This window comes from Primulina eburnea, chromosome 11 (genome assembly GCF_022965805.1).
Source record: "Primulina eburnea isolate SZY01 chromosome 11, ASM2296580v1, whole genome shotgun sequence".
In the NCBI taxonomy this organism is placed as follows: Eukaryota; Viridiplantae; Streptophyta; class Magnoliopsida; order Lamiales; family Gesneriaceae; genus Primulina; species Primulina eburnea.
The window spans coordinates 10,122,567-10,132,266 of record NC_133111.1 but is presented as its reverse complement, the minus strand read 5'-3'; the positions used below and the strand labels follow the sequence as shown (position 1 = coordinate 10,132,266).

At 33.9% G+C, this 9,700-nt stretch overlaps 1 protein-coding gene across 1 annotated transcript; it reads right to left on the bottom strand.

Moving 5' to 3' along the window:
* Positions 1-221: 221 nt before the first annotated feature.
* LOC140804650 (GATA transcription factor 28-like) lies at positions 222-4,652 on the bottom strand. Its single transcript, XM_073160730.1, has 8 exons — positions 4,453-4,652; positions 3,901-4,335; positions 2,696-2,779; positions 2,482-2,615; positions 2,245-2,376; positions 1,233-1,338; positions 584-658; positions 222-506 (listed from the first exon to the last, which is right to left on the bottom strand). Exons 2-8 carry the CDS (start codon positions 4,198-4,200, stop codon positions 435-437), a joined length of 903 nt encoding a protein of 300 aa, XP_073016831.1. The 5' UTR covers positions 4,201-4,335; positions 4,453-4,652; the 3' UTR covers positions 222-434.
* Positions 4,653-9,700: the final 5,048 nt, after the last annotated feature.

The following is a 9,700-nucleotide window of genomic DNA, read 5'->3' as shown; positions in this document are numbered from 1 at the left end:
GTCTATTACTTTGCCATCATGCTTCTACGCTACATTATTCTCGTTCAAACTCTTTCATAGTTCAACGTAGCATGCTTGAGTTTGCATGAACAGTCACAGCAAGAGCAATCCGCATCTGTTTCTTTGGATAATTATTACCAGAAAACTAAACCTCAGAGACCATTGCTAGCCTATCATTTTGTTAGTTTCTGACAGTGTCAACAATCATAACACACACAGAATAGAGTACAAGCCAGATATCTGATTATGCCACATCCACTATCACAGACATGTAAATCAGTTTCTCCCTAGCTCTCGTCACAACTTCCACTACGAAATGGATTATAGCTGAACTCGAGCCTATTTTACACAAAGTTAAAACTCATTTCACCGAATTATCACAACCCAAAATGTATTGTACTGTATTATGTATATTGTATAGTATAGATACATTATCATGATGAATCATTAGCATTTCCAGGAACAGTAGCACTCAATACCATTTCATCTGCCTCCAAGTTACCATTCTGCATTATCAAAAACAAGCCGGGTCAATCTCAGATATCTATCTATACTCGGCACAATTTATATATAGCATATATACCTCCTCACTCCTGTTATGTAGGGGAGTCGTTCCCAGAGAGGTGGTCGTTGCCTTTGAAAGGTCCCGCAGAGTTCCCTAAAACATTGATATCTATGTTTGGCAAATCTTGTAAACTTACAAATCAATCAATCTAGCTACAAAAATAGTATACCCAATGCCAAAAAATATTGGTCTAAAGACAGGCGCGTGGTAAATAAAACCAAACCGAAATAATAGAAAATATTTCCAGTTCTAGGGCCCGATAGTAGTAACAACATTAAATTCATTGCATAGGGCGTAACAATAAGATGGAGGCAAAAGAAAGTAAAATCAATGGCAACTACCAGAAATCAAGAAAAGCCTGGCATCTTGCAACGACTATAAAATCACAAATGTTCACAAATGGCATCACAGATAAATCATAAAATGTGGTTTACAGAGGCTTCACGATGATACTTGGCAATATGTAATGGTAGCCTTCTCAAACTTGGGATTTTCAGGCCTAGAATATGAGCAGCATAAAAATATCAGAAAATGAATAATTCAGCTGCTAACAGTCTGTGATTTGTGACTCTGGTGCATCTCATCAAGGTGAGCACACAGGACATGATCATATATCAATGATAGAAAGCAAACCAGAGAAAGAATAAGTATATCAACCCCAATGTACCTTATTAGCCCACATGAGTCCACATGCATTACAAAGTGTCCTTGGTCCTTGTGGTCCCCGGCGCATCATTGGGGTAGATTTTTCATTAATACCACAATGCCGGCAGCTGGCAAATATGTTGTAAAAAATTCAGATGTATATTTAATAATCACAGTTAAACTCTTTTAACCGATGCAATAACTCAACATATAAAGTGTTCATACATGCCTGCTCAATGACTAGTTAACAAGAAATCATCTCCCCACCTGAACAATCAAATTCTCAATACTAGACTTTATTTGATTTGAAGCATGCTCTGAAAAAAGCCACAGGGAAAGAGAACCATGAAGAATGATGATCGGTCTCCCTCACTAAGTCCATTTTTTATATACCAAGTTTCCTTCTTCCATCAAACAATTATCAGTCAATTTTGAGCAATTAGCAGTAGTGCAGTACTTCTGAATGATTTTGCACACTCATCTGGACTCCTATGAGCAGTCATGAGTGTCTACATGACTACATATGCCAGCTTTCATGCAAGTCATCTTCACAAAACCATGAACTACGATTAAACATTGTTCCTGCTTTCATGCAAGTCATCTTCACAAAACTATGAACTACAAGTAAACATCGTTCCAGCACAATATTTCCAATATATTTGTTAGCAATAACAGAGTCACGAATCAAAACTTAAAAGGAATGAATCATTTAGCCATATAAGAAGAAGTTAACTTTAGGAATCCGAATCATTTTTTCATAAAAAATCGGATGAAAACAAGAGCTGTAAATAGGTAGATATACAATGTCAAGAACCTGCAATAGCATAGCACAACTCTTTAGCACCAGTTATCAAAAAAGAAAGAAAGAAATGTTTTTTTTTTTGAGTTGGGGGAGGAGTTTATTACAATTAAGCCTTGAACCCGACACAAATCCCAAATTTCGGACCTTGGTGCCAAAGGCGCTATAAGCCATCGGCAACAGAAAGCAAAGTTCTGAGTTAAAATACAAAAATTTCACAGACGACAGAACTCACAAAGAATCTTGAGTTTGTGATCCATGGCCATCAATTGCCCAGCTTTGATTTGAGTCCCAACTCGATGCAGCTGATGCAGAATCGTCAAAATTGGGCTTCGATGATGTAAACTGTCCTTTATTCCTTTGCATTCTATAAATGAACAAAAAAAATTCACCAACGAAATTGAAAAATCTCGAACATCAAAACTCATCTCAAATCAAACATAAAACTTGATTAAAAAAAGTACTCCCGTACCTCAAAGCAACTTCCTTCCGGACAGTGTAACGTATTTTCTTGTCGAAATTTCGTTCTTTCCGCTTCTCACGAAATCTTACAAGTGAAGCCAATCTCTGAGGAACATTTAGCTTATGTGGGGTACTGGATAAACCCTATAGGAAAAGTATCAAAAGGTGTCACCAGAAACAAGAAGATATTATCGTATCAGAGTCAAATACAGAGAGTAACGTACTCTGCTATTAGGAGTAGATATTGGACCTGTAGGAATGATAGGGGCTACTTCACGCCCTCCCAATAGTAGAAGTACAGCTTGAACCTGAAAGACATAATCAAAACAAGTTGCCTAAATAGTCTAAAGGAAAACGGGGAAGACATTAAGAACCCCTAGAAAACTTAACAGATTAACCAAGAAAACTTATGTTCGCAAAATCACAGCACAGTATATCTTTTAGAATTAAAACTTTGAAAGCTTCGAAATAAAACTCAGTCCATCGACATAAACTTTTCATCATATTACATGTAAAAAGCCTTTCATCATGATGCAGGTACAAACAGTCTTGAATTACCTAAATTAAGCATCATTAATTCATAAGATTCAAAATTATATAAGAGGACAAGAATTGGATATTAAAATGGTGTAATTTAAAGAACCCAAGATTTATCCATCTAGAGGATGGAGTGACTAAATGTTTTTTGGAGAAAAAAAGCATAAAGTCCAAAAAATTTCCTCAAAAATTGTACCGCTTTAAATGACCAAGCAAAAACCATACAGAAAAGACAGCTAAATAAGTACAAGAGACCTGTATTAACATTACTTTGTGCCTGTTGGAAATAAATGGTGAGAACTCCCAAGGCAGATTCATAACAAGGAAATTGAAATAATATTGATAAACCATTTGAGATTATATGAGTGGAACTTTAAACAAAAGTTGCCAAGTGCACTATCAAAATAAGTTACCAGACCAGTACTCTATTCTAGGTCCAACTACCAATTTGAATGATTTGAAATGGGATATCTAAAAAGGGTAGCTTTCAAGATGGCCCTAAAAATAATATAAAACTGAACCGTTCAAAGGCATGTATGATTTTGTTAATTGAGAGCAGCATCACGAAAGAAATCCAACTGAACAGTCATGCGTTGAAGATTAACAAACCAAGTGTAAAAGGTAATAACACAATGCAGTCTTCATTCAACACTGAAACAAGTGAGCTTTTTGCTTGTACTCAGACATGTGATCTGACACCCTTTCATAAATAGAATAACTGGATTCATCGTATGCTTGTTTCCTAGAAGGTACACGTGAGTTATCTAGTCTTAAATAGTACTGGAAAGTACGTCATAATATGAAATCTACAAATTGGCTCAAATAAAATAAAATGATTGCAATGCAAAAACAAGGATGGTATAAATTTCAGTTTATATGGGTATGAAGGAACCTTTTCTGGAGAGACAGAATCAAACACATAAACTTGACCCTGAAAGGACAGTGTGAGCTGATTATTGTTCTCACTATGCCGCACCAATGCGCCATTGTTATCAACTCGATTTCCCATATCAGCTGAAACATCTCCATCAAGCACTTCATTCACCCCACTACTACTACCAACATTATTATTGTCGCCATGCTCGTCTTGATCTAGTACACTCCCATCACTTATGTGATGATGCAACCCGTTATGACGCTGATCTTGCAAGTAATGCATAATTCCCGATTCGGTTCCATCCATTCCATCCATCTTCTGCCTACACAGTAACACAGTCACCCGCACTCACACGCCTACCACTTCCATTCTTTCTTAAATTGGAATCGCATCCAGCATTACAAGAAATCTACTTTGATCCCACACTGAACTTCTCTAATTCTTGCCTGCCTGAATTGTTTCAGCAACAATGTAGACAATTAAGAAAAAATCAAAATTTAATTTTTTTAAAAATTGGATGAAGTGGGTGCTCTTAAAACATTAAAAAGCCCCGTGCGGAGTAATTACCATGAATATGAGAGATTAAAGTTATTAGATACAACAACAAGAATTCTAGTGGAGAAGATGGTGGTATGAACGGAGGAGATCGGAGATGTGGGGCACTGAACGGCGGAGAATGGAGTGAGGAGCAGGGAAGATGAAGATCGGTGGTGGGCCGTCTTTGCGCTAGGGTTTGAGCGATGATTAGTAACAACGGACGGTGTTTTATTATTTTTATTTTCTCACATTAGCAAATTTCATTTTATACTAGCTACTCTGCACACACGTGTACAACTTTTTTTTATAATTATTTATGCACTAAAATGAAATTTGATAAATTATCGAGGTACTAAAGTGCTATTTGAATAATTGTAATAAAAAAATAAAAACAAAAATGTTTTTTGAAATTAAAAAAAAAAACAAAAATGTAATTTTGATATCAAATAGGGGCAAAATAGGGAAACCAAAAAACAGACCAAAGACACCAAAAACAGTTATTCTAATATGCTTAAACTTAATAAATAGTAAAAGATATAAAAAAACAAATATGAAATATAATAAATAAATAGATTAAAAACAATTTGATAAAATATGATTATTAAATTAAATATATTAAATTTGTGTATAAAAAATAATAAATCAAAAATATTTATGTATTAATGATAACAAACAACATCGATTTATTTCTGGATAAAATTGTTATTTCCTTGTATTAACATATTTCTAGTTAGACATCATGAAGTCAAGTCGGACATCCTTCGTCAAGATCTCAATTGATCTTCACAATTCTCCGGCTAGATATTCTAACATCAAGCTACACATACTTTTTCTAGAACAAGCAGCTTCCAAGACTCAAACCAGAAAGCATAAGAAGCTAGGGATAGCAATTTACTCCGAACCTGTTGGAGGATCCGATACCCGACTCGAATAGAAGAGGATATGGAGGGATTTTTAGATCTGATTAAATAATTGAGTAATCGGGTATGGAGATTTTCGGGTTTGGGTATGGAGACAGGTTTGATATAATCCGACACACATCGACTCAATACCCATTTAAATTAAATATATATATATATATGTATATATATAGTAATTATATTTATTTATATTATCATCTTCTCAAATCCAAGTATATCATACATATATAGTAATTATATTTATTTATATTAAATATTCATCTTCTCAAATTCAAGTAAATCTATACTTTTTCTTTTCTCTTCGCTTTCACTTTTACGTTTCAAGGTTTTACCGCTCTTTTATTTTTCATTCAATTTTTCATCTTCTCCATTGGTAAGTTTATTACATGTTTGACTTCAAAAATTGAAAAATATTTTATTTTTGTTGAATTGCATACTTTTATTCAACTAATATAAACTATTTTTAATATTTTGTTATTTGTTCTATAAACTTTATTTTGCAAATTTTTATCATTAATAATTTTTCATATTGTTCATTTAAATAATTTTTTAAATATTCATAACTTCATTGAAACAATTTAAATTTGAAAAAATTCAATTGTATGTGATAATAGGGTATTTGAGTAGGGTATGTGTATCCGATAATCCGATGGGTATGAGGATGAGGATGAAATTCAATACTCGATGGGTATGGGATGTGTATGGGGATGAATTTAATAAATGAGTATGGGGATGGATGTATAAAATCCGACCCATACCCTACCCATTGTCATCTCTATAAGAAGCTGAAGCTGCAAATTGATCTCTAGCCGTTAAACTAGCGCACCAACTCAATTTGCTAGTCAATTCCGAAACACTCTTGGAGTAGGCGGCAACTCAACGTCTTTGAAGGTAGGGGTGTCGAAATCAGACCTGACCCACCAACCCGACACGGTTTAACTCAAAAAAAACCGGTTTGGATTTGAGGTTTTCGAGTTCGGGTCAGACCGAGTTGGACCCGATAGCTAACCCAAAAAAATGATCCGGTTGGGTCGGGTTCGAGTTGACCCGAAAATTTTAATTTTTTAAAATATAATTAATAAATATTTCTTACATTTTTATATATTATATTTCTGAAAAAATATTTATTGTATATTTATATCATAAATTTTCATAATTTAATATTTATGTTGTTCATTTTTTTTTATTTTTTAAACAATTGTTTATTTAATTTAGTTTTATATATTATATTTCTGGAAAAAAAAATATTGTATATTTATATCATAAATTTTCATAATTTAATATTTATTTTTTTCAATTTTTTTATTATTTTTTTAAACAATTGTTTATTTAATTTAGTAAATATACTTTATATTCTACAATTAGACTTTTAAATTTAAATCATATATATAAGATATATTTTGTTATTTTGTATTTAATTAATTTTTTTTTGAATTTTTTAATTTTAAAAACGAACTGAAAAAAATAGGATGCTCAGGTTAGTCGAGTTCGTTTTCGGGTTGAAAGTTTTTGTGTTGGATCGGGTTCGATTTGATCAATTTTTAAATAATACTATATACTAACTCGGCCCACCCACCCAAATTGACATCCCTATTCATAGGACTGACAACAATTAAAGATATTATCTGAAAGCCTTAATAATAATTTGGGGATATGATATAAGGTTTATAAAACATGTTTAAAAAGAATCCCGGTTTAGCTATAAAACGTATATGAACTTGGAAAGTTGGTAATATTCGTCTTTTGTTGCAATGTATATGGTTGGAGCATAGTCATTCCCAATATAGTTTAAAAGGATCGAGATATTCAAGAGTAAGCATCCTATTTTTTGCGCACTTTTAAGGTCATGATATATATACATATATATATTTCATATAATGTTGAGCATGTTATCTTTTTATAAAACTTTGATATATTAGGGATGCTCAGCCCTCTTTCTTGGAAGATTGGGTACGAGGTAACACTCGCCGAATCTACGGAGCAGCGTGTCAAAACTTTACATGTCCAAGATTTTATTAAGTGTGTAACACACCCATTGGATCTACGGATTAGTGTGCTACACACTCGCGAATTTTTTGACTGAGCATGGGATTCTAGCACCAGGTCATGATTCCTACACTTTCATATAGGTTTGTACATTCGTATTTATTTATTAGACGATTAGGTCACTCGCATCCTTACTTTTATCTTGGGAACCTCATTCCATGAAACTAGTCTCAGGTTGGACATGCCAGATATACACGACAGTGGCTAGGTGAGTTTGGTTTCTTCTCTAGAAGATGTTGAACTTTTCAAGTTCGCAATCTTAATTTTGATGTTAAAAAAACTTGTTAATTTGTATTACTAATTATTTTTACCTTAAGTGTGCAGAAGCTAGAATCAATTTTGAGAAATCTATATCGCAAACTGAAGACCCAATTGTTCGCACAAACTGAATCAGGCAAACTGATATGTCAATTGAGCATTTCAGCTGATCGTCCAGTTGATAAGTGGTTCAGCAGGAGAACCTCAGAAGTCTGGCCAGCCGAAAGAATGTTCAACTGATGAAGAAACCCAGCTGATCAGTTCAACTGAACGAGAGTGAAATCAGTCTAACTGACAAGTCAACTGATTTCACCAGCCCAACTGAATATCAGTTCAGCTAACTAGTTCGGAGCATCAGTTAAGAATCTTTCAGTTGTAGAAGAAGACAGACTCACTCAGTGGATTCCAGCTATACTCAAAGGTACATAGTATTTGTCCACTCAAAGGACAATAATGGACGTTGCATCATAGCATTAAAGATAAATTTTTCAGAAGAGAAATCGAAAAGCCGAGACACAGAGTCCAAGAAACGAATTCAAGATGCAACATATACAATAAATGAGTCTCACTGTACGATCAGTTTCGCGCTTATATAATGAGGAGATCAGTGAAGACGAGAGAGAAAGAAAGAGACCAACACAACCCTAGAAAAGAAAGAGCATGCTAAATGCTTATCAGCTTTCAATAAGTAAATCAGCCCAGAGGGACACTTCAACATATTATCAGCTTAGTTTAAAAGCTCATTTCCCTCAGTGTATGAGGACATCCTTGTTCAGTTCTCATACATACTCTCTCACAACCACTCAAATACAGTCTTGCACAAAGACATTAAACTTGTGTATGTAGTCTTTGACACATAGACTTTAAAGAAGTGTATGTTGGAAGGTACTGCCTTCAGTCTAGACTTGAAGTTCAGTTAGGCAGTGGGTAAGTCCTAAGCTGGGTGGGTTTGTATAAATAGTTATATAAATCAAAGTCTTCTAGTGGATCCTACCCGAGGTGGTAGAAAGGGTGACGCAGGAGCAATTGAAATTTCCGAACATCCATAAATATATCTTGTATATTTAACTGATTAACTACTACTTTCAAACTGATTTGATCTGTTAGAGCATCTGTCGGTTCAGTTATTATCATAACTGAACTGATATATGCGACAACTGATCCTCTGCTTTTCAGTTATTCAGTTTACATAAGTTAAAATTTTTTCTAATTTAACAGTCTTCTTTACGAAGGATTACTTTGAGTTTCTTCCGCTTGGTTTTTAACCAAACTCGATTTAGTTCATCGGTGTTAACATTCTTACAACACGAACTATTGCAGCTCATTGGAGAATATTGTGTTTGAAGCATCTTCGAAGGTGCTAGCACACACGATCCTTCAGAAGGTTTATTAAATGTTATTTAGATTACTTTATTCAATATGTTGTAAAATATTTGTCATTTCAGTTGTATCATGGATTTTTGTTGGCATCGTTTAATGTTATTTAAGTTTTATCATGCATGTACTCATTAATGGTAGGTCTCGGATAAGAGCTCTATAAAGTGTGTGTGTGAGATGGAGGATTGAGGTGCGAAGAAATCTGCTAGGGGATGGAGTAGTCCCATGTGTGGGAGATGGAGGGACCATGGGCATGAGAGATCCTCTTCATTCTGTGATCAAATAGTATTCCGACATGAAAAAACGTACATGCCTATTGTGAACCACCATACCAAATTCGTCATTCCCGCTATTATACACATATCTACTCATCAAAAACCACAACTACTCATTTGAATTGTTATAATCTTTACAACATCTATTCAAAAATTCCCAAATTGTGTTTGTTAAACTATCTGGCCCATTTCATTTTCATTTAAAAAATCTCATTATTTTATTAGACATGTCCTGGAACCAGCCTCTAATTTCATCTTGCACTAAAACATATCATTTATTTCAAGTTATGTAAGCAAATGAATACACAAAATACGCCTTTATAATGAAAGGAATATTAAATAAAGCTATTTAAAAAAAGAAGACATTATTCTGCAACAAAAAATTGTCCCCTTTTATTTTTG